This window comes from Misgurnus anguillicaudatus, chromosome 9 (genome assembly GCF_027580225.2).
Source record: "Misgurnus anguillicaudatus chromosome 9, ASM2758022v2, whole genome shotgun sequence".
Lineage (NCBI taxonomy): Eukaryota > Metazoa > Chordata > Actinopteri > Cypriniformes > Cobitidae > Misgurnus > Misgurnus anguillicaudatus.
Window position 1 is genome coordinate 3,942,292 of NC_073345.2, and position 26,088 is coordinate 3,968,379.

At 39.8% G+C, this 26,088-nt stretch overlaps 1 protein-coding gene across 1 annotated transcript; it reads right to left on the reverse strand.

The window, feature by feature from the left end:
- Positions 1 to 968: 968 nt before the first annotated feature.
- LOC129440642 (uncharacterized) lies at positions 969 to 24,765 on the reverse strand. Its single transcript, XM_073871039.1, has 11 exons — positions 24,507 to 24,765; positions 21,771 to 21,992; positions 20,177 to 21,571; positions 19,868 to 20,081; positions 18,787 to 19,371; positions 18,468 to 18,680; positions 18,215 to 18,378; positions 5,602 to 5,973; positions 5,250 to 5,512; positions 3,151 to 3,408; positions 969 to 3,034 (listed from the first exon to the last, which is right to left on the reverse strand). Exons 2-11 carry the CDS (start codon positions 21,990 to 21,992, stop codon positions 1,663 to 1,665), a joined length of 5,058 nt encoding a protein of 1,685 aa, XP_073727140.1. The 5' UTR covers positions 24,507 to 24,765; the 3' UTR covers positions 969 to 1,662.
- Between the last annotated feature and the right edge of the window lie 1,323 nt (positions 24,766 to 26,088).

Below are 26,088 nucleotides of genomic sequence, written 5' to 3' on the forward strand. Positions count from 1 at the left end.
GTTTTAACGCGTCTTTGATTACAGGCATTAGGAAACGGGTTTCCTAAACATGGTTTACGGTTTTTTTAACGTGCTAATAAAATATATCAAATAAATGTGTGTTTTTATGTGTAATGGGATAATGTACAGCCAAGCGGGTCGAAAATATATCCCTTCAGTGATATCACCCGGTCGGGAACGTATCCCTTACCTCCCCTTACACTAACTGTGATCATTACTTAATAAATTATGATTAATTCTTGACTATATTATTAATCAAACGTACACTTAAACTGATAAGAGCAAACGTTGTTGCGGGCTGCAACAACGCAAATTTACTGGTTCATTTGGCGGAACAAAATATATAAAGTGGGAGGAGTTGGATCTAGATCCAACCCCGCCCCCTGGATCTCTTGTTCAGCAGCGAGGACCATCTCTCTTCGCTTGTTCTAGTCTCGTAGTGCATTCCGGAAGTACACATGCAATGCATTTTGGGTAATGTAGTACTTTTTTTAACACAGGAACTATTTTCCATATGAAACACCACAGTAATAACCCTGTGATTATGCAATTATGCAATTATGCACATAAATGCATTTAAAGCAAATTCTTTTGTAAGTAAACATATTTTGTGATGTAAACAAATCATTATTCAAATATTTAACTCAAAATGTCACATGCTACATTTACAGCTAAAACAGTATTAACAGTGTATAGCTTTAAATGTAAATAAATCCCACATCATGTTTCCCCTCCTTTTTTTTTGAAAACACAATTATATGAGAGACTACATCTGTGCAACACAAGTGAATAAAACATATTATAAATTGAGCATTGAGTGTTGGGTTTTGTGAATAAATGTAAAATGATTCTGCAAGTAATTCTGGCTATAGTTTTAACAATTACATTCAATGGATGACATTCACTGTCCTGGTATTCAAGAGGAAATTACATAAAAACGTCAAGGCTGTTCTTGGCTTCATAAAATTCCTAAACTTAATGGTAACAGACATACAAACGACATAGAGAGATACAAGTAATAGTGACAGCAACTATACACTCTTTCTCCAGACACCCAGGGTCAGTCCTGAGGCTGGACAGTACCACCACCCCTTCAGCTGGGTGTGTCCAGTCCTTTTATTTTTGTCCTGGCCACACACCTTACAGGTGTAGTTGTACTTTTCCTTTGTCAGCCTCTTCTGTGCCGGTTCCCCCACTGACACTAGCTCCTCATCAGAAATTGCTATGAATTGATTAAATATGGCTTAAAAACAGATACAAATAGGATTGGTATGAATAATAATGCTTTGTTATGATAATTATGAGTGCGGGTATATCTAGTAATAATTATGAGAAAAGGAGAAAATGCAGATTAAATGATGTCATAAATTATTTTTTAATTAAATACTGATTGGGCCAACAGTTGCACACTCTTGCCAGGATTTGCACCTGGAGTCTCCCACCCAAAGGATGGACGTGTTACTATTACACCACAAGAGTTGTGTTTTTTTTTTTTTTTTTTTTTTTTTTGGAAATAGTTGCATCAGCAACTAATATTTTTTTCCATAATTTTTTTTTTTCCATTGCAACAGCAAATGGTTTGAACAGTGATTGTGAAATATTAAAATAAATAAAAAATATTATTAATAAAAGTATAAATAAAAAAGAATGAATTTCTTATATTTACAAAGAGCTTCTCCACTCCTCAAGGGTCTGTCCAGATGCAGGGCAGTACCATTTGCCTCGTACCTGTGAGTGTCCAGTTTGCTTTGATTTAGGCTGACCACACAGCTTACACTCATAGTGATAGCTCTCTTTTGCCTTTCTGACCTTTGGGGGCTCACCTTTCCTCACTCTCTCCTGGTTTTCAAGTTCTGCCCTGCGTAACCGCCATTCACGCTGGCGATTAAAGGGATCTAGAGCTTGGTGAGGGAGCCTAGGTTGGTCAGGACAGAAAGAGGTGGATGACCAGCCCTGGGTGGATGCTGAGGGTGGTGGTTGGGTGGCTGGCCAGCCCTGGGAGGACGCTGAGGGTGGTGGTTGGGTGGCAGGCCAGCCCTGGGAGGACGCTGAGGGTGGTGGTTGGGTGGCAGGCCAGCCCTGGGAGGACGCTGAGGGTGGTGGTTGGGTGGCAGGCCAGCCCTGGGAGGATGCTGAGGGTGGTGGTTGGGTGGCAGGCCAGCCCTGGGAGGATGCTGAGGGTGGTGGTTGGGTGGCAGGCCAGCCCTGGGAGGATGCTGAGGGTGTTGGTTCTGTGGCAGGCCAGCCCTGGGAGAGTGCTGAGGGTGGTGGTTCGTTGGCAGGCCAGCCCTGGGTGGATGTTGAGGGTGGTGGGTGGGTTGCAGACCAGTCCTGGTTGGAGGACCAGCCCTGTGTCAATGCTGAGGGTGGTGGGTGGGTTGCAGACAAGCCCTGGTTGGAGGACCAGCCCTGGGTGGATGCTGAGGGTGGTGGGTAGGTTGCAGACCAGCCCTGGGAGGATGCTGATTGTGGTGGTTGGGTGGCAGGCCAGCCCTGGGAGGATGCTGAGGGTGGTGGGTTGGTGGTAGACCAGCCCTGGATGGATGCTGAGGCTTGTGGGTGGGGGGCAGACCAGCCCTGGGTGGATGCTGAGGGTGGTGGTTGGGTGGCAGACCAGCCCTGGGAGGATGCTGAGGGTTGTGGGTGGGTGGAGGACCAAACATGAGAGTGTGCCAGGGGCGCCTGGTAGGAAGACCAGCTTTGGTACTGTGTTGGGGATGGCTGGTTGGCAGAGGACCAGCCCTCCGTACTGATGTTTTGAGAAGAAGCAGCATCGTGTTGGGCAATACTTGCTTCTTCCCCACCACTGTGTGGAATAGCAGGTGTTCTGGACCTGTTTCGCCTGCGGATTTTTGCCTCACCCTCACGGTTTTCAGGCTCCTGGAACTCCAAAGGAGTGTGTCCATGCTGAACTGGCTGTGATGGTAGGTCACGAACCTCCAGGAGGGATTCTTTAGCCACGGCAATCTGCCGTGGAAGCCGCACGCCCTGAAGTAAAGAACCCTTTTCTGATGTCTTAGAGCAATCTTGCAGCCTGCAGAGACAGAAAACAAAACACACAAGAGTACATTTTTCAGTGTGTTAATATTTAAAATTTTTGTTCAAATACGCAATTTAATCAATTTATGAAGATATTAAAGATTAACTCACCAGTCGGACACTGTGGTGTTGTTAATATTAACCAGTACGAGGTCAGTCCTGTTCATGATCTCTTTGCAGTACTCAACTAGCTGCTTGATGTGTGAGTAGGTCATTACAATGGACTGGGGTATGGCAAATCTCCTCCCTTTATTGTCCTTTGGCCTATTTCTGGGTTGCTTGTACTCTTTGTACAACTTGAGAGCAACACATTCAGAAATTCGGTTCTTGTCTGGTCTGTGAGCAGCCTGACCATGGACCATGAACAATCTGCAAATAGATGACCAGATCACATAGTACTTATTATATATGCATGTTAACATATTGACATAACTATGAAGAGTTTGGTTTCAAAACGCGATAAACGCCATTTTAAAAATAAAATAAAAGTTACTGCCAAAAACAGTATTGTATCAGGTCAGTATTAAAAAGTAAATTCTTAATTTTACACACAATCCAATAACTGTCGTGTTATTCTGTCATCTTTTCTCCCTTTTTCCCAAAATGCGATAAACACCAGTCCCCCTTTTCTGCAGAATGCAATAAATCCGCTCAACAAATCACAGCGCACCATTCCACGCAGTGTAAAGAAACAATGGCGGTGCGTTGAATACACACATAATCCTAGTTTTCCTCATCTACTTTGTACTTCGTGATCAACAAACAAACAAAAACAAAATAATACTTTTGATGGCACTGATAAACCTGTGGTGCTTTTCTGAGACGGGGAAGAAACATAAGCCACTCGAATGGTCTGACTAGTTGCTAAACTGCTCTCTTGAACAAATGTCTCGTCGAAAATAACAAATGTTTTGGTTTCCTAGGTAATCTATGTGTTGTTTGTTACATAAATATACTACATTTAAAGAACTTTGTTGTAATTTATTCTTAGCGGAGTTTACCGGAAGTTACGTGCGGACTAGGGCTGTTGAAACGAATTTCAGTAATCGAATATAATTCGAATATTAAAAAAAATAATACTAATCGAATGTTAAAACTACTATTCGAATGGGATTTAAAAAAAAAATTATTAAAAAATATTTTTTATGTGTTCACTATCTAACGCATTTATGCTGTTAAATACAGCTAGCTACCTCGACCCGCATTTCCATCGGCTAATTCATTTGAAACAAGACCAGCAGCAGGAGGTATGTGAGAAAGAGAAAGCGGAGCTGATAGCGGTTGCGGAGGAAGGTTATGAGGAAGACGAGAACGAAGCAGCCAAGGTGAAGAGGACAGTGTCAGGAGAAAACCGCTCTCAGTGCTATGGACAACCGTTTTGGGAATGTCTTTAATGCTAATTTGTTTGGATAAGTTTGTCTTTTCGACCAGTAACAAAATACTTGTTCAAGATCACACTTCCTCTAAGGTGTGTTTAAATGAAAAAAGAATAGTGAAATGGGAGGCCAGGGGATGTGTGTGCTGTGTGTAAGTATTGTATAACTAATGATGCGATCTACGCAGCCCTCATACGTGAACAAAGAGAACTGCGTTGATAATGAAATTTTTCATTAAAGTTGACAACTTTGTTAATTTTGTGTCTAAGCTTAGTCATTAATTAGCAAGAAAGATATCACCTGTTATCAAATAATTACATGTTTATTAGTAATACTGCAATGTCTTCTAGTGGACATAATTTAAAACAAGTCAACTATACGAGCTCATAGTGGCATTGGCAATGCATAAGCCCATTTTTACAACGTGTGTAGATAGGTATAGTAAATATTAATTAGTCAAATTTGAGCATTAAATAATCGATTATAAATCGAATTTAAAAAAAAAATTATGAATGAAATTCGAATGGGATAATAGAGGAAGATTGACAGCCCTAGTGTGGACCACGACACCCGCTTGTTTATGTTGTTACTGCTGAAACCGGCTATAATAAATCTTTGAAAATCAAATTATGGATTTGAATTTTTTATATTATAAACTAAATATGCTATGTGAAAGTTTGTAACAGAAAATAGTGGTTTTTATCTTTTCACTTTCTTGGTATACAAAACATGTTTTAGTCAAATTAGTCAAAATGGATGTATTGCGTTTTGGAACCAAACTCTTTAAATATTGATATGAATACTAAGGAATACAGTTATATGAGATGTAGATACCTCTCAGCTGCTTGCTGGCCTGGAGCAGAGCCACTGCGTTTTCTTGAAGCCCTCCAAGGTCCTGACAAATTTTGTTTTTTGCTCTTGAGGGAGTAACTGGTGGGGGTCTTGTCAAAGGCACTTAGATGAGAGTATAACCTCAAAATCTCTGCCACTTCAGCATTGGAGAGTGCTGTTATGGTTCTGTTAAGGCCAACCAGGTAACCTGCCAAGGCATCAACTGCCTCCCATCCAGGAATCCCTCTGGCATCACACCTGGTGTCCTGTTACAAAATTAAACCAATAAACATCTGGTACAAGGGCAAATATAAAAAAGCCCACATTTCTAATGGTGAAACATTATCTACTTTACCGGAGCTGGAGTGACGAACCCACTTTCCTCAAATGGGGCGAGGACAGTCCTGGTAGAGGCATCACTCTCAATTGGGGAGTGGACGGGACTTGCAGAGGCATCTCTCTCCTCAAATGGGGAGCAGACGGGCCCAGCAGAGGCATCACCCTCCTCCAATGGAGAGTAGACGGGCCCAGCAGAGGCATCGCCCTCATCCAATGGGGAGTAGACCTGCCCAGCAGAGGCATCCCCCTTCTCCAATGAGGAGTAGACAGGCCCAGCAGATGCACCACCCTCCTCCAGTGGGTAGTGGACGGGCCCAGCAGATGCATCACCCTCCTCCAGTGGGGATCTGGGATCTGGTCTGGGCCTTTGGCCACCGCTTCCAAATTGCTGAGGTGATTAATAAAAGTATACACAGAATTATTAATAAAGAATAAATCATCTTTTAAATGCTTCTTGTGTCTGTTCTACATTAAAAATGAAAAACTGGCTATTAGTTTTCCAATATTTTTTTATGTCAGGGGTCCGTTCTTTGTACGTCGCCTAATACATCCGAGATCAAATGAGACATCAGAGATGTTCAGATCTGGCTAATTATGATCTTGCTTATTCAGTTCTTTGAACACCTCTGCTGTTGATGATTAGTATGGCAGGGTTGAATTATTTGAGATCATTGCACTTTTGTTCACTGCAAGAAAAGGCAATACAGGTCGATAGTAGAAACACTGATCAGCCATGCTGTGATTGCCCGATTGTTACTATGGCCAAGAACATGCCCTTTTATTGCCCCTTGCAGTGCGCAAGGTATTAATGAAAGGTTTTTGTGAACTTTTTATGAGGCTGAATTTGTAATTTGCTATTTTTGTACATAAAATCACCCTACATAATGTAAAATATTTTAAGTAAATATAATCTTGATATCTTTACTATTCATGTTAAAGACTGAAATTAATGATTGTAATCAAACTTTGATGCTCCTAAAGTACTTTAAGTCTCTTTTAAAAACAGTTAAATGCTGTTTTGTCTGTTTGTAACATCAACCTAAGTATCTTAATGAAATGTGCTAGCAGGAGTGATGTCTCTAAACTGATTGATTGTACAGATCATCTCTGGAGGCAGTTGCTCTTTCTTAAACCCACAGCCAATGCAACAATTTAATTTCTGATAAATAAACTTTGAATTGTAGTTTATTAAAATATGGTGTTTTCCCTCTTTTGTGCAGTTGTTGATAATACACCAACACTTTTAGCAGTTCCCAATAATGTGTTAAATGAAGTATGATGTGCAGTAAATGAATGTAAATGTTATTCTACATCAAAATATTATAAAATGCAACTGTATTTGATAACAATAGGGCTGCAGCTATCGTTTCTTTTTGTAATCGATTAATCTAGCACTGAATCGATCGATTAATCGAGTAATCGGATTTGTGTGTGTTTTTAAACAACCAAAACAAATAATGCATAACGAAATGACTTGGCTTGTTCAATGTTCAAGCATTTGGCTTTTATTTCTGAAAAAAAAAACAGAGGTATTTGGCTCCAAAAAATAAGCCTATTTATTTCAATTTTTACCCATTTAGTGTTTATAAGTGCCAGTGCCGACAATTAAACACTTTAATTTATTAATATGCACAACAGGTTTCATGCTGTAATCTAGCCCTGACATCAAAGTAAATATCTGGTTTATGTACATTTCTACACCTGCAGCATTTACCATTAGGCTACTAATATATCATTTCTGGGGTGAGCCTATTTGCTATGGTAACAACCTGTGTGTGTGCGCGCACGTGCACCTGTGTTTGTGTGTGAGAAAGAGTGACACCCCAGTCAGACGTTCAGCTGCTTCATTGCATTTTGGTACGGCAGAAATACATACATTCCTTTTCAATAGAACGCTGCATCTGGTTTGCATCACTTGCATTGCGGTGCATTTTAGGTTAAGAATCCGTTCGAAAAATCACAACATCACGTCCCGCTGTATACAGTGAATGCATGCTGAAATTATCGTTGCGTGGCTACATAAAAGTTTAAGCATATGTGATGCACTGCGCGATCGGTCTGACTCGCGTGAGAGAGAATATCCTTATCCTTATGCTAAACTCCAACTCCTACAAGACAGAGTTTATTATTATTGAACAAAATATGTCAGATTACAAGTTGCCCATATATGATTGCACTGTAGTGCCGTTTTTTGGTACACACACCTGTAAAGTGCATGCGTGTGAAGGGGTTCTTTTTTAAGCTATACTCTCCTGCAATTGAACGTGAATACGTTTACTACTTAAAAACATCAAAGCTAAACATCATATCTAGTCAAACCGCATAACAACATCGCTACAAATACAGTATGGGATTAAAATCAGCGGAAGCTACGTTACCTTGTTTCATCGACGCTTGGTGAAACAGCAGTGGATGTTTTCGGTTCAGATGCTGAATGTAATGATAATGTAATGATACCAAACTTTAGACATTCTCTCTCTGTCGTTTATGGACATATTTGCTCCGCCATCGCGCCAACTAAATTCAAAATGTACCACGCGCTATGATGTGCTTCCTGAACATTGAACAACGGTCCGTGTGAACAATGTACATGACAGCAAAGAAATGCTCTCAGATGAAATGCATTTAGAGAAACTATATGCAAGTGGTTAAATAAGTTTAATTAAATTGCGTTTTTCTTATATAACTGATTTCTGACTATATTAGCAGTAGCCACATTAACTGAAAGTCTTGCATCTCCTGAGTCTGCACAGAAATTTGTTGTAAAGAAGATAAAGATGTGTGAAAATATGTGCAAAAAAAAACTTATTTGGTTATTGGCATTTTTGTCACAGGAAAGGGACAGGGTAACATCATTGTAGACAGAGTTTTAAAGATAGAATAGATAGAAATGACTAGGCAAACCCTTCATGCATGAGATTGTAAGCCTACTTGACAATCTAAAGACAAAGCTAAAATCAGAGATGAGTTTATTCAATGGAAACTTATTTCACATTGAGTAATATTCTTTATTGTACATAATGTTAACTCTATGTGGGAGGGGATATATTATCGCGAGAGTCTACGAGAAGTGAGACTGAGTTGCGAGAGTCAGTGAGGCTGGGGAGAGGAAGTTGTTCTCAGTCTGTAGAGTGTGAGTGCATGTGGGGGATTTGGGGCGTAAAACGGAATAATAAAATCTTTCTTTGGATCTACGTTGCATCTATAGTTATTTGCATGGTAGCAGAGGATGGTTTCCAACTACAGAGTACCGTCTAAGCTTGACGAAGCCCAACCATACGAGTGCTGGAAAAATGAAGTTAGTATTTGGAGACTTGTTACGGACTTGGACAAGAAGAAGCAGATACTCGCGGTGGTACTAGGGATCGAGGGGCGAGCCAGAGAGACCACTTTGGAAATACCTGCGAACAATCTGAACAAAGACGATGGTATGGAAACTATGGCAGTTAAGCTGGACGCAATATTCTTATAAAGCATACTCTAATTTCGTCTCGATTTAAAAAAAATGTGGTGTCCATGACGGACTACATCATAGACTTTGAGCAGAGATACAACTGCATGAAGAAGTACCTGACCATGCCTGACGCTGTGTTAGCGTTTAAACTTCTGGACACGGCTTGTCTGAGAAGAGTAGAAAGCTAGCACTTACAGCGTGCACGGATTTAACATTTGCATCCATGAAGTCAGCGTTGAAGCCGATTTCGGAGGAAAAACCAGTGTAGTAAACGAACAAAATGCGTCATTTGTCAGACACGTACCATTGGCCAAAAGACTGTCCTCATCGCAGAAATGAAGTAAAGCTAGCAGAAGATGAAAATGTGGAAGAGTGTAACATTAAACTGTGTACCAAAGTCATGACAGACTCTGAGATCTTCCTAACTGAATCACTGGGATCAGCTATTATTGACACAGCATGCACACATACTGTTTGTGGTGAGAAATGGCTGGATAGTTATATAAAAGATCTGAGCCAAAGTCAAATAAACAAACTGTTGCAAACAGAATCTTCAAGCTGCAGACCGTTCAGATTTTGTGATGGTCAGGTGGTATACTCCCAACAAAAGGGTGAAGCTTCCCGCTAAGATCGGACCAACAAAATGTCACATTAAAACGGAAGTTGTTCCTGTTAATATTCCTTTACTGCTGAGTAAAATGTCTCTAAAGGAAGCAGGATCAGTTTTAGACATGGAGAATGACAGAGTTGTCATGTTCAAGCAACCAGTGCCTCTTGAGCTCATTAGTTCGGGAGATTATTGTGTTGACATTAGAGATGGTAATAATGAAGCGGACACCAATGAAAGTGAAGTTCTTGTTGTCACAATAAAGATGTCTACAAAAGAGGAGCGTAAAGTTCTCCTGAAGCATCATAAGCAGTTTGGCCACGCCTGCGCAGACCAACTGCAGAGACTCATCCACAGCTCTGGAAATACTGACAAGGACTGTCAGGGAACTACACTGCGACCATATGCCTCTGGTTTCTATGGCGATGGTTCTTGTTACACCCACGCGCTGCATTTTCTTTCTCACATTTTTTAAATAATCTTATTATTAATAAACCATATCTTTTCTAAAACCAATCATGTCACCGGGACAGCAACTAGACTTTTAAATCTGAAATAATGAGTGGATTAAGCTTTTTAAATTGGCAAGAGAGAAATAGAAAGATTGTTAATGGCAAAGAAAGTTTGGGGTGGTTAGATTAATGAAATATAATGTGAAATTAATATTAATTTTCAATAAATCAAAGTATTGTGTTGTGTCACACATTATTAGTTCTTCGTCATATGTATAGTAGACCATTATTTATCAGTGGGTAATGATTGCCCTTTTCACGAGCTACCACCACAAGTAAATTTCAGATCTGTGGGAAACACTGCAACGTTTAAGAAAACAAGAAGGCATGTGGTTTAAAAGATGGCAAGTAAAATAAAAAGCATATCTGTATGCAATACATTTCATTATTGTTCATTATTATCCAGAGCGCCTTAATATAATTTGAAAAAAATATGTGCGACCAAATCATATTTTGCGCCAGTAACTGAAAAAGTTGGTAGCGCAAGTGCCACCAGTGGAAAAGGTTAGTGTAGTTCCCTGACTGTCAAGTTATTCTGCAAGAGATCATCCGTGACTGTGAGGTATGTCAAAGATACAGCAAGACCAAGCCCAAGCCTGCTGTTGGTTTGCCTTTAGCCTCAGAGTATAATGAGACAGTGGCAATGGATCTATATGAGCTGGAACCTGGCGTATGGTACCTCCATATCATCGACCACTTTACACGCTTCAGCGCTGGAAACATTGTGAGAACAAAAAAAGCCTCGGAGATCGTCAACTCTTTCATTCACTCGTGGATAAGTGTTCATGGTGCCCCGAAAAGAATATACACCGACAACGTGGTGAGTTTAACAATGAGGAGTTAAGAGAGATGGCAGAAAAATTTAACACTGAGCTAAAGACTACAGCGGGATACAGTCCTTGAAGCAACGTGCTGTTGGAGAGACACAACATGACACTGACTGAGATCCTCCTGAAGGTGAAAAAAGGAAACGGGTGTGGTTGGCAGACTTCTCTAGGCTGGGCTCTAATGGCAAAAATGGCATGGTTATAGTCCATATCAGCTTGTGTTTGGTTGCAGTCCTAATCTTCTCTCCGCTTTGGTGGATAAACTACCTGCTCTAGAAGGCACTTCTATTGGTACTAGAGTAGGACAGCACTTAGCAGCATTGCAAGCTTCCAGAAGAGCATTCACATAGGTGGAATTTTCAGAAAGGATAAGAAGAGCTTTACAAAAGAAGATCAGGCTGAAAAGTACGAGACAGGAGACAGGGTCTCACAGAGTGGAAAGGCCCTGCTGTAGTTATCGGTCAGGATGGCTCTGTAGTATTTTTCAGACATGGGGGATTCTTGTCAGAGAACATCAGTCCAGGGTGAATAAAGTTAATGAGGATGAGGATAAACTTGTACTACTCGATAATCCTGAAAATAGTAAAGAAAATGAAAGCGTAATACACACGGATGTGTCAGACAATTCAGATGATGAAATGAGTGTTAAGGGAGATGTTCAATTCCCTGACAACACATAAACAGATGATAGAGAAGACGTAGGACAAACAAATGAGACAGATAGTACTAATACATTGGGTTCTACTGGTGTCAAACTGAGAACAGGTCAGACAGTGACATTTACAAACAGAGATGATGGTACTAAGCACACTGACAGAGTTTTAGGCCGAACAGGAAAAGCAAAAGGGCAATATAAAAACTGGTACAATGTGTAGTATCTTAAAACAAATGGCAGTGGGGGGTCTAAAGGAAGCTTTAGACATGTCATATGTTGATGATCTTCTCAATGAATGTGAAAACACAGATGCTGATGTACTGATTACCAAAGACATCTCTTTTGATGCTGCTAAACAGGAAGAGACTGAAAACTGGCAAAATAATAATGTTTACGAAGAGGTTACAGACAAGTAGGGGTGTCAACAATAATCGATGCGGCAATGCATCGCAATGCGCGCATGCACAATTCAGCATCGATGCAGCAAAGTGCCATAATCGATTATGCCACTGTTTATTTTCTGGCCTCGACAATAAAATTGTGAAGTTTCAATTACCTTCGGGGGCATAACAACAACAATCAAGATGGCTGAGGTGGAGAGAGATGATCGTGATAGACAGGTAAATAAAAACGCACCCTTTTCCATGGAAAGTGGACATACGAGCACATTTCGGATTCTATGAAGTTAATGGGAAACTAGACAAGACTTACACTGTGTGTAAAATTCTCATCTCAGATATATAATTGTCATTGTTTTAAAGCTGCTTAGCTTCCGTTTTTGTTGAGAATATTTGCACTTGACTTTACTACTTGACTGGTTAAAAATTTGCCTTGTTGTGTACAGTAGAATTAAATTCTGATGCATCGCAATGCATCGTAGAATCGAATTGAATCGTTACCTAGTGAATCGTAATTGAATCGAATTGTGAGGACAATGCCAATGCACACCCCTAAGGGTCAAAGATGTATTTCTACTAGATGGGTCTGTACGTTGAAGGAAACTTCTAATGGTTTTGATACAAAAGCTCGCCTTGTGGTGAGAGGTTTTGAAGAGGTCAATATTCATGAATTACAAAAAGATTCTCCCACATGTGCATCAGAGTCACTCAGGCTGCTGTCAGTTGTTATTTGTCAGAACAAATGGAAAGTGAATTCTATGGATTTTAAGTCTGCTTTTTTACAGGGAATGGAACTCTCAAGAGACATTTACATTCGTCCCCCACCAGAAGCAGGTGTGGACAATGTATTGTGGAAACTAAAGAAATGTGTGTATGGACTTGCAGACGCCTCCCTCTACTGGTACAACAAGGTCAAAGAACTCATGCTGAACAGTGGGGGTAAAATGTCACGGGTTGATTCTGCAGTGTTTTATTGGCAGGATGAGCAGTCTGAGGTGACCGGCATACTGGCATGCCATGTGGATGATTTTTTTGGGGCAGGTTCAGAGGATTTTGTTACTAATGTCATACCTGTACTTAAATCTGTATTTCACGTGGGTCGTGAAGAGCATGAGAATTTTTCATATGTGGGTATGAATATTGCTACTGTGGGTGGTATAGTGCAGGTGCATCAGCACAGTTACATTGAAAACCTACAACCAGTTCACTTACAGGCAGCACGAGCTGTACAGAGAGAGGCTCCACTAAACGAGAAAGTAAAATAACAACTCCGGTCCAAATTGGACAGATTTTGTGAGTTGCTAAACAAACAAGACCAAATGTAATGTTTGACACATGTAGCCTAGCATCCAACATTAAGAATGATACTGTTCAGTCCATACATGAAATGAAAGTCACACTTAAGTTCCAACACTTGGGAAACAGTGAAGATTTAAGTTTAGTGGCTTTCAGTGATGCCTCACTAGGCAATCTTCAGGATGGAGGTACACAGGAAGGGGCTTTAATTGTCCTCATGGAAAAAACAGTAAAGTGTTCCCCTTTGTTTTGGCAATCTAAGAAAATCAAACGTGTGGTAAGAAGCACGCTGGCAGGAGAAACCCTTGCGATTGTAGCAGCACTACCCAGACGGGTTGAATGATAAGTGCTTTAATTAGAGACAGGTGTGCTATGGGTGTAGGTGTGCATAAAAGGAAGGTTTCCAGCATTGTTTGAGCGTGTTGACGGGTGGTTGCTGCTGCGACTATGGACGTTGAATGGCTAATGTTTTCTTTTGAGCCGTTTGGGACGAGCATTTGATTGCTGGACTTGCTGCATTTTGGGTATGTCACAGTGGATAAATAACTTGTTTTATTTAAGACGAGCTGTTGACTGTATGTGCTTTGTTCATTTGTCTTAGTATTCATTCCGGGCTGTATTTATCATGCTGTGCTTTGGCGTTAGCAAGGCTGACTCTATTAATCAAGTTTGTAGACTATCGTGAGTTATTTAATATAAAGGGAGCTGTTGTTTGTAAGCGCTCTATTTGTTTACAGAGTATACATGCAATGGGGAGTTTATCCATCACTTGATGTGTCAGCAGTGCCGACTCGCTAATAATCAGGTGGGTATGCTACTGATATATTGCATGCCGATTATGAAAATTCCATCGTTAATGCTGTACTTTTTCTTTTATCAGCTTAAAGCACTCCGGAGGTATATGCCCATATGACACTGGGTAGCGGATTTGGATGGTGGCCCAGCTTCCCCTTCTTGGTGTTTTATTATTATTTTTCTAATTTTTTTGTTTAAGTATCTGCCTAGCGGCTTACTTCTGTGACACCTGGTCCACCCCTTCATTTGTGCCGTCCGCATTAAGTGGCCTGTTCCTGGGAATAACTGTGGGACAGGGTATTAGTTTTTCTCAGTCGCTTTGGTGCATTTCTCACATCACTATTTACATTCGCACAACAGTTAGTTCAACCTCCACAACATTTAGTCATTTGTGCACGTCATAGTAGCAGTTTCTCATTCCTTCGAACAAATTGCAAATGCTTTTGGACATGCATCAATTGCTTTCATACAATTCTCTGCTGTTTTATAACATTATCATTTGTTTGTCATGTCAGTCAAAATTAACTATACTTGTGAATGCTGAATAGTCATTCCATGTAAAACTAATAGTCCTTATTTCATTGCTTCAGTCATTACATACAAAAATTTTCAAGTTTTTTTAAGTCTTTTTTTATCCGAAAAGTCTCCTAAATTGAACAATTTTTGAGATGATGTGGCCAGACAGAGGAATGTCTGGATGTACAAGAATGATTACAGTACTATGTCTGTTGTATGTTCAGTTCCAATATGTACTGCAATGTTTTTTACAGTTGTGCACAGCCAAAGTTTGTTTGTTGTAAATAAGGATGTATTTTTTTCTTTTGCACAATACTATGAACAGATTAGAATTGCAAATAGGGATGGGACGATTACCGGTTTCACGATTAACCATGATAAAATGTCCTGACGGTTAGTATTATCGTTTAAAATGTAATTATCATTATAACCGTGTTTGATTACCGTGATTTTGAAAACTCGCGGTAAATCCTGTCCAGCCAGAATCAGCTTGACGCAGGCGCTCGCATGCAACATTAGCTTTTGTGCGAGAAGGCGTGGCGGATGCAGTAACAGGTGCACTGTGTTTTAATGCGTTGCTTATGTGTGCATTTGTTTTTATTTAAGCTACTGTTCATTAAAACAGGTTCATACATTTCAGGGCTCCATGTTAATGTTCATTTAATGCAGGGGTGTCCAACACAACCAGTCGATCGCAAATGCAATGCGGGTAGATCGCCTATAAGTTAATAACTGTATGCTGCTCCACGCCTCCACGAGCTTCGGAAAGCAAAGCGCCAAATTGGCATTATGGTCTTAGAAGTCTTTTTGAGTTGTTGAGCATTTCTTCTCAAGTGTGTTTTTATAAATCTTATGCCTGCCCGCTGCAGCGGAGTCGTCTAACTTCCGAAATTTGAATGCACATACATGCTGGAGTTGATCCACACGTACGGTGTATGTGCGCGCGATCGATCGACCGAACGAGAGAGAAATGCTTCTGATAATGTTGTCAGTTTATTTCATCAAAACCGCATCTCTGCTATATGGTCTCACCATGTACTCAATGATTTTTTTTAACTAAAAAAAGTAGATTGCCACACAAAAAAAGGCCGGACACCCCTGATTTAATGTTTATGCTTAAAAAAGTGCATATAGCTGCTAATTGTATTTGTTGTTTGCTGATTTTCAAAAATAAAACTTGTTAAAATTTTTCAGTGTGTGTATCAGTTCTTTTTGAACACTTCCATCTCAATTTAAGAAAACCATGATAATATTGATAACCGTGATAACTTTGGTCACTATAATCATGATATGAAATTTTCAAACCATCCCATCCCTAATTGCAAAGAGCATATGCAGTGAAAATGTGAAACATACATATTCAGTGTCTTGTACTCAGTTACCTCACTAAATACAGTAATGTGTAACTTTATTGTATTTTTCAAATAGCTGTGGAAAAGTGTATAGTCTTGAGTATTTTCAGGTAGTGTCACCAAGATTTTACTTTTTTGCATTGGAAAACATTTATAAAGTAAACTGTCATAATGAAAACATGACTAAGCCACTTGACTATCTTGTTCATAAACAATGGTGTCAGGACTTTTCATTTTGATGACACTGACACTTTCATTGACATGAATACTTGCTTTTGAGGAATGTCCTATCCATTTTGAGCAAGTGACACACTTTTGCAGGTTATCAACTAGGTTTTGCAGTTTGTACTAATTGTTTTGAGAACTGCATTAACTGTTGTGCAAATGTAAATAGTGATGTGAGAAATGCACCAAAGCGACTGGGAAAAACTGTAAGTTGGGCATTCGCTACCCCGTATTGTTTCAACTGGAGGAGGTTTGCGTGGTTGTATGGTACATTTGTGGTCGTGTGCATGAGTTAAGTTAAGGTGTGTGTGACTTATAGCGTGTGTATAGTGTGAGAATGACACGTCGTTTAATGTGCGTGCGTGAATTATAGAGGGTGTGCGTGTGGTAAATAGATTATGGTTTAAGTGAGGAATGAGTGCTAGTTTGTTTACTTTATTTTGTATTTGTTATAAACTATGATGTGATTTATTTAGTTTTCTTTGTTTATTTGATTTAATATTGGTTTCACAAGTGTGTTTATTTGGTTATTTTGTGGAGCTGTGGTATTTTATTCAACTGTTAGGTCGGTCAGGGAGGAGTGTTAACCTCAATTTATTTTTTTGTAATTGTTCACTGAGTAGTTTGTGTAACTTTGTTTCTTTGAAACACGTGTGGTGAAGTGAGCCCAAAGAAACTTGTATTTAAAGTGTGTTGTGAAGTGGAAATTTGCTTTTCTTTCTCCCTGTTATCCGATCTGAACTTTTGATGTCTGGAACCTAATCCAGTGTTTTTAAATGAAGCTAGCTTCACTAGTCTTGTGTTAAAGATTACATTAAATTGTGGTTTTACTTTCTGTATAAATAAAGTATTGTTGTTTTTGTATTCGTGTCTCCTCTGAATCTTTGTGGGAACTAACCTGTGTCCCATTTATATTTCCCTGGGTGTAATTCCCAGGGTGGCGTAGTCCGTTACAAAGACTTGGGTGTTTAGAAATCTTTTAAGAGGTTCCGAATAGTACCTTGTTAGAGGTAAATTGTGTGTAGAATAACACCTCTGGGTGCAACACTGTCAGATGGTATTGACACTGCTATGTTCTTGCTTACTACTGGTAAAGCTGATCTTAATGATCTTCCACTTATTTGTGTTACTGATAATCATTCCCTGTTTAACGCTCTTCAGTCTACAAAGCAGGTCACAGAGAAGAGATTAAGATTAGAAATAAAGTGGTGTCAAAGAGCTTCTACATGCTAATAAAATCGAAGTGCGTTGGTCAGAAGCCAAGTCACAACTTGCTGACTGTTTGATACAGAAAAGGTGCTTCCTCACTTGTGCTTCTTAAAGCACTGTATGAGGGTGTATGGAAACTGTATTATCGGGAGAGCCAGTGAGACTGGGGAGAGGAAGTTGTTCTCGGTTTGTAGGGTGTAACCAATGTGGCGAAATGGGCTTAAAACGGAATAACAATCTTTCCTTGGAACTATGTTGCATCTATAGTTATTTACACACAACACCTATTATTGCTAAAATAAATTTAAAATGAATGTGATCATAAGCATGTTTGTCTTGTCATTCGTTTAAGAATAAGTAAAACAGCTGCTCCACAAAAAAAGATGCACAAGTACATAAACATTTTTCTTTTATATATATTTTTTAAATAACATTGCTAAAAGATTCAATCTATCCTTTTTTATGTGTTGAATTTGAAATGCTTTTCATATTTATCGTACATCTTACGCAGATTGCCCTCGTATAATGAGAATACATAACTCTGACAGATTTTACGTATCACATCCGCTTAAAAAGGTGCGATCTAATGTTGTTTACATGAAATAAGCCTGCTCCCGAGCTGGTTTAATCTTACGGACCGGTTGCTATGACAGCAACTCTAGGATGAGTTTCGAAGAACTAAATAATTCAAGATCAAGACAAATCGACAACAATCAAATCCAGCTGACTGATTAATCCACGTATGAATAACAGACCCCAGATATACTGTTGACATAATATTACCTGCAATGTGAGGTCATGAGCCTGTGGTACGGTCACATCAGGACATTCATCCTCAAGGTCTTCATCCAAGATCTCAGGCAGGATGTCAGCATTACCAGTCTGCTGGCTCAGAAGATCTCCTCTGTTGGATTGTGCCAGAAGATATTCAACAGCAATTCGCTCTCCTGCAATAGATATTCATCAAGGGAAAAATTGTTTACTTGCGTACCATGTCACAGTATAGGTCTGATCATCAACAGCAGACTTTTCTTACCTGTAGGTTTCCCAGGGGGGATAAACTCTGGAAGAAGAGGTTTTCCCAAGACTTTGTTGCTGAGCGCATTTACATTGGACATCAAACGAATGTCATACAGCTTTGTCCTGGATGTCTCAGTCATTGAAAGTGCTTGTGCTGACCGGTTTAAATTCCACCTTGACACACCCTCAAGCATGTACATCTGAGTGTGCAATGCATTGCATCTCCACCCTACTCAGACAAAAAACAGGATCACTGATTACAACAAATTACAACAATATTATGTCAACATTCAATAGCAAAATATACCATGTGTGTGTGTGAGGTTTTAACATGCCTGGAATGAAAGCACACTGGTGCTTATGAAAGCTTTCCAAAGAGGAGGACCCTCTGGCGCATCTTAGAACATCCAGTGTCTTGTCTCCTTTCTCCAGCCCTGACCCAATGTTAGTATAAAGCTGCACTCCTGGTGGATCCTGGATGCAGGCAAGGTGTTTTTGCTGTACCTTCCACACTTCAGACATGCGCTCGTGGTTAATAAGGTGTAGCCCAGTGCCGTCCACAAGGTTCCACATGGAGTCAAGGAGACTTTTGATGAGGGCACGGGTCTCCTCCACTCCCCGGGTTTTCCTGCGGCAGTGCTTGGCTAGTTCTTTAGGGCTGATGCTCGCCAACACCTGGGCATCTGTTGGCTCATAGCCCTGATGCTTTTGCCTCAGCTCTGACCGCTTCGCCTCCTTCAGATTACTGATGTCCTGGTAATCCCACTCAAAAATGCAGCTCGACAATTTGGAGCAGAACGTACCATAGAGAGGATGGTGTTCCGTGATGAGACCTTTGGTGAATCGCCTCATAAAGTGGAACACATCCAACCGCACAGTGGACGTCCATGGCCGAAACCAATGGAGAACTGGGCTCACCCCTGTGTAAATTCACAAGATCATGAATAAAAAAAATTTCCTCACAACATGTATGCATTCGTCATGTGTGTGGTTTGTCATTTCAAAATATGTGTTCGGTGGGTCGAGTGAATGTGAATCTATGTGCATCACGTGTTTTGTCAAAATAAGTGCCTGCTGCAGGGTTTATGGGTTTATAAAAAAGACACTTGTGTTTGCCAGATACTCATATAATCTCAAGTTCACTGTAAGGGAGTGTCTTGTGTGTATTTTGTGAATGTGAGCGTCTCTTTTATCATAAACGGTTTTGACACGTGTGGAGCAGGCACTTATTTTGACAAAACACGTGATGCACATGGTTCACATTTTTTGAAACCACAAGCGACACACATGACACTCCAAACCCATATTTTGAATTTGTGCCCCTCAGAAGAGCAGTCACCAGCAGCCACTGGTTTCTAGTGTCATCAACTGCATTATTTGGCAAAAAAACATCAACCCCAATTACAGGTAACCCACCTCTGTCACTGCAACAGTCTCTATCCACATAGATGGCGGCTGGCTGTGGCTCACCAGCATCCCTGTACCGTTGGACGATCCCTTGGCACAGGTCATCCAGTCCAGCCCCCTCGCCGGTTGTGAGGACAGAGTTGAGGACCTGACCATACTCGTTCCCAACATTGGTCATCCATGTTGCCGTGTTCTCAATACCACCAGCCAGTTTTTTGGTCACCTGTTATAACAAAAGAATATACATCATTAGCACATGTATTCTTATTAAACCCTAAAAGAACAAATGAGCTCAAGCTTATACAGGTTTACTTTTACCTTCTTAGTGGAATCGAGCTTCAGAATTCTGCCAAACGTTGAAGTGATGACACCTTTGAGTTCATCAAGGTGGCCGACAACATCGTTGGCATGCACTGTCTCAAACCACTGGGCCAGGGGCAAGGGAATGAAGGGTGGTGGCGGGGAATAAACAGCCTGGGACTGCTTCAGGCAGGATCTTTTGTGAATTTCACAATCTGTGAAATAGTCACAGGATCTCCTGGCCCACTCCTCACTGTGTGCCTCTTGAAAGGCCTGCTGCAGGTAACTGGAGCTATTCCCTGCTGTTCTAGGACGCAAAAGTGTCACACATTTTCTGTCCAGTGCCAAATGTGTAGTCAACACAGCAGGGAATTTGTTGCGGTTAGAGGGGTCCAGTTGCTTTAAAATATCACTACTCCAAGGACAGACAGGTAGTTTGCACTGGCTGCACCTTGGGTAATCTCCCCCTATTAAATAGTACTTGCTGTCCACATCAATGACCTCTCTGACCTTGGTGTAAATGCCAGAGTGGTGCATCTTTCGGTTGCACTGATTACATTTCAAAGGTATGCCCCACATGCGCATTGGTGCCCACAGGAACATCCTCTGACGAAAGTAATCGTGTGGGTTTGGAGGTGCCACAGATCTGATTGGGCTTGGGGGGTGGTGCCAATTTTCCCTGACATTCTGTTTCAGCTGCCCTCTTGCGTCATAGAGAATGTGGGCAATCCACTCCAAATCACCTGGCTTGATGACCCGGAGGAATGGCTTTGGTAAAAACCTGGCCCGGCTTACCTCTGGAAAGCGCAGAGGGACTGGTAGTCCTGGTGCTGCTGGAGGAGGAGCAGAAGCAGGAGAAGATGGAAGTGGTGTGCCACTCTGAGTCGCTGGTGCCATCTCAGATAGGGTTGGAGGGGTAGGAGCAGGAGCAACTTGGAGACAGATGGTTGGTGTCGTCTCCTGGGCTGTGAGGCAGACTGTAGCTGGAGCATCTCGGGGAGAGACGATTGGTGTCGGTGTCATCTCTTGGGCTGGGGTAGTGGAGGGATGGGCTGAAGGTGAGGTTAAGACATGACACTTCTCAAGGTGCTCTGATAACCTGACAGCACCCATGGCCTTTGTGCCACAGTGCTCACACTCCTCTTGGACATGGAAGTCTGACAGATGCTGTGTAAACTGGTCAGAGAGCACTTCCTGAGCACAAAGGGAGCATGTCATTGTATTACCACTGGTCCCTGTCTGCTGTGGACCTGCTGCGGTCCCTGTCTGCTGTGGACCTGCTGCGGTCCCTGTCTGCTGTGGACCTGCTGCGGTCCCTGTCTGCTGTGGACCTGCTGCGGTCCCTGTCTGCTGTGGACCTGCTGCGGTCCCTGTCTGCTGCGGACCTGCTGCGGTCCCTGTGTGCTGTCCTGACTGGGGGAAACAACATTTTGTATTTACTCTCTATATCGTCTTATTCTCTAAATCACACAAAACTCTGCATCAAAACAAGTCATTTGGAGAATCAAGCACATACAGCGAAGAACCAGCCATGGGGAACAGCTGTAAAGGAAGCATTTGTCAGCATCGTTGTCTCACATCATATGTTTAAGGATTCAATGACATTACTTACATCATGGTAGCCACATTTGCAGGGAATATTTTTCCCAAAAATATCTTTTTTTCTGACCGTTAGGCCATATGCAGGGGTCAGCGGACAATTCTTTATCCTCTCTAACACTGCCTTCCAACGTCTGCTCCCGGGTCTCTGGCCAGTGGAAAATTTATATTTCCCCTGGGCAAACAGCATCATGACGCCGGTCCAGAATGAATCTGGCTTTCCTTGCTTTGGCATCTATAGGGCAAGAGGCAGTCATTTAGGCTGAGTATGCAACATGTAGGCCTACATGCACAGACAGATAAACAGACAGACAGGTAGATAGATAGGAAATTAAGCAGCTACAATATAAGGTTGTATGTTTTTTACAGTCTTAACTTAATATTTTAGTCTTAAGTGTGTCAAAATTCTAAGAATAATGTCATTTTACTCTTATGCCTAGACTTAAGCATAAGTTTGATTTATAAAGCCTCCTAAGTGTTAAGACTAGGTCTCAGATCCTAAATTATTTAAGAAAGCTGGAGAGGTCTTATGCACTTAGCAACAAAGAATGTGTTAGAATTACTTTAATTCAAATGTATTTCTATGGATGTTTTTAGCAGTAACAACATAAACACGCAGCTTTCGTGGTCATCACATAACTTCTGGTAAACTCTGCGTAGAATAATTAAAAACAAAGTCCTTTAAAAGTAGTTTATTTATATGTACAATGAGCAGAAAATAGACAGTAGATAGGAATTAATATAACATTATGAAATATAAAGAGTATAGGGTTTTTTATACAATGTATATTATATTACACTATATAATATACAGTATAAGATGTATATTAGTGAAACTTATTCAAGTGCTTGCACAGTACCGAGATTTTTTATGGGATTATCAAGACAGCATACTTAAAGGTATATAAATTTGCATAATATATACTGTAAAAAGTTAAAGTTGGATCAAATAATTGATATTGCCTAAAAATGTAATGTTTTTTCAACTTACATTTTCTGAGTTTAAGTGAAATAAATAAAGTTAAAATGTTTAATTATTAGGTGTTACTAATTGAAGTAAGTTTTTTTTAAGTAGAGACGCTTTTGGTTTTACAGTTTATGACAGGTAAATAAAATACCATAAAATGTAAATAACAACTACAATAGCATTATCAACCTAAAAAATTGTGAAGTATCTACAAGATTGCAGTGACATCATTACATGTAAAGTGATATTAATAGTGTCATGATTCTGCCCTCTTGTCATTGCTTTATTCTAGTCTTGAGGCAGAATCATGATAGACTCATGTTTTGTGTGCCTGTACGTGGCCTTTTTGTCTCGTCACTTTATCCCCGCTCCCTTGTCATCCTCTTGTCTTCATTGACTAATCCTTGTCACCTGTTCCCCTCATTATTTTACCCCTATTTAAGGTCCTTGTGCTCTGTGTTCTGTCTGGTATCGTTAGCTCTGTTCCTGATCTGTTCCTGTGTGAAGTGAAGTGAAGTGAAGTGTCAAGTCTAGTAAGCCAAGTCTAGTAAGCCAAGTTCTTTGAATGTTGTTATTGTGTTGTCTAGTCAAGTTCAGTCTAGTTAATGTCAAAGTCTAGTCAAGTTTAGTGTTAGTCAGTGCTAGTTATTGTTGCACGTTTAATGTTTTGCTCCCACGTGGGCTCTGTTTACTTATTAATAAAGTCATCTTTGTTTTCCATCTGTCTGCGCTTGGGTTCGTTCTCATTCTAATCATGACAAATGGAGTATAAAACCCTGACCCCAAACATAATGTTACAATATTAGCAATGAGCAAGCCAAATGTGAAAGTGACAAGATGGCAAAAATTACAATTGTGTTTAAGTGGAGAAATCCAGCTTAACTTGATCATCTTGTTCAGGCTTGATCATCAAAGTATTTTTTATCTAAGTGTTTGCAAACTTTTGTATTTTCTTATATACACCTTGCCAGTGAAATAAAAATGATATGATTCATCATCTTAATTTTTTAAATAGCACTACGTTTGTCTATTTCATTAACATGTTAAAATCTTAATCAAAATGGTGCAAAATCTTGTAAAATAAATGTATGTACTTATTTGTAATATTGTTAAACTTTTCTTGAAGCAAATTTAAATTAATATATTTAAATACTAATATAATTGTAATGTCTTCATGATTCATGAATGTATGGTGTCACATGCTGCTGTGAATGTACCGTTTCCGGCTTTCTATTGGCTGATTCAGAGGTTAAGGGCGGCCATTTTAGGATGAAATCATTGTAGTCCTCAGTTTGCAGCACTTAAGTCAGCACTTAAGAATGAGTCTTACACTTTACTGAAAGTTGCTTTCAGCCTCTTAATAAATGTCTCCTATTCTCAGACTGCTCCTACTCCTTACTAAGAATTTTCTGACACTTAAGCCATAGCTTAAGACTATTCTTAAGAGCATTTCTGAGAAGTTTTATACATACGGGCCCAGGAATTTTTTAAGTCTTAAGTTTCTGAAACACTGTTTCATTTACATTGTTAAGATCACATTAGATGGCATGAACTCACCCTGATGGTTGTCGGTTATTAAAAAATGTAATCAAAACAGTTTAGTGATGAAAGAAATGGGGAAAATGATACTCTCTTACTCACAATCTCTCTATTGTATGATAACTGAACTAAAATCACAACACAAGTCAATCCTGTTTCTTCATTGATGTTATGAAATGTTTTTTTTGATACAGAATATGATGAATGACATGAATATATATTAAAATATCCATTTCAGTTTACCTTGATGGCTATTTTCTGTTTCGATCTCTTGTCCTATTGCTGCAGACGTTATGGTCAAGTGGTGTAACCAGTGTTTTGTCTGAAAGACTAATATTATACAAAAAAGATCATATGAATAATAATGTAATACTCTACTACACTGTAATAATGGGTATTTCAACGATTTGTACTTAAATGGTCAAAGAATAGAACAAGATGTTTACAGCATATGGTCTTACTCAGTACAATGAAAAACGCATACAATTTAAATTTAGAAATAAATATAACAAAAAACATATTCTCATAGGATATTACTAATTAAAGTACTAATTTCATGAGAACTCATGAGGTGTAAAAGATTAGATATTAGTCATTTTTTGTGACTATCTATCTATTGACAACATATTTTGTTAAAAATAGTATATATGTCATATTAAATAACAATTAACCGCGTTATCCTTAAGGTTTTGTGACCGTCTTATCAAACTTAACAGCGACATAAACACTCGACACAGACACAAAATTGAGCATCTCTGTTCTAGTTTAATTTGATGAACAAAAGACAGACACACAAAAGACACTTAAAAACGTCCAGTAAAGAAAATAATTAATATAGCGATTAGCATTATCCCTTAAGGTTTTGTGACCGTCTTATCAAACTTAACAGCGACATAAACACTCGACACAGACACAAATTTGAGCATCTCTGTTCTAGTTTAATTTGATGAACCAAAGACAGACACACAAAAGACACTTAAAAACGTCAAGTAAAGAAAATAATTAATATAGCGATTAGCATTATCCCTAAAGGTTTTGTGACCGTCTTATCAAACTTCACGAAAAACATCCAACGTTTATCAGAGCAGAATTATTTACAAAAACAACAAATACTTTTACGATTTCACTTCAGTGATTTATAATTATATTCAGATAATTTAGTAAGTTCTACTTACTTTTAGTGTCTAGAGATATTCGCCGACGGTATTAAATACAGTTACCTGAGGATGAACTGTAACATCGTCTCCGTCAGTAACCTATCAGAACACTGTTTGCACGGGGCACCTGTTTCGACGCATATAATTGGCTCTTTTGCCCCCTTTGGAGCGGCAATTTTTTTGAAGCATATGATTGGCTCTTTTGCCACGCTGTTGTTAGGACTCTGTTCGGATTTGTTAGGAACTGTTAGGACCTTGTTAGGACTTGTTAGGACTTGTTAGGAACTGTTAGGACTTTGTTAGGAATTGTTAGGACTTGGTTAGGACTTGTTAGGACTTCTTAAAGCAGTCCAATTAGTGGAGGGTACGGCCACCTCATCACGTGAAACTTTCTCTGAACCCCTGCACTTGCGCATTGTGCGATTCCTAAATAACCAGCAAGTACGTAGTAGCGTGCATCAAATTGTTTCCTTTGTTGATGTAATTAAACGTTATCTTTTAGAAAGCGTTAATTTTGGCCTAACAGAAGGTAAACGCCTGAAGAAGACTGTGCATGAGCATTCCATCGCCTTAGACATGTTTAGAAGTAATATCAAGGACTGACCTTTAATTGATTGGGGTTCTTTTTCAAAATTGTTTTCAACGGATTTCGACATGAAACAGGCAAA

Excerpts from the sequence above, each read along its gene's own strand:
- LOC129440642 (XM_073871039.1), bottom strand. The coding sequence starts at position 21,992 with ATGCCAAAGCAAGGAAAGCCAGATTCATTCTGGACCGGCGTCATGATG. Across the intron at positions 18,379-18,467 it reads CCCCCCTGGGAAACCTACAG|GAGAGCGAATTGCTGTTGAA; the intron begins GTAAGAAAAGTC and ends TATCTATTGCAG. Across the intron at positions 3,035-3,150 it reads AACACCACAGTGTCCGACTG|GCTGCAAGATTGCTCTAAGA; the intron begins GTGAGTTAATCT and ends CTGTCTCTGCAG.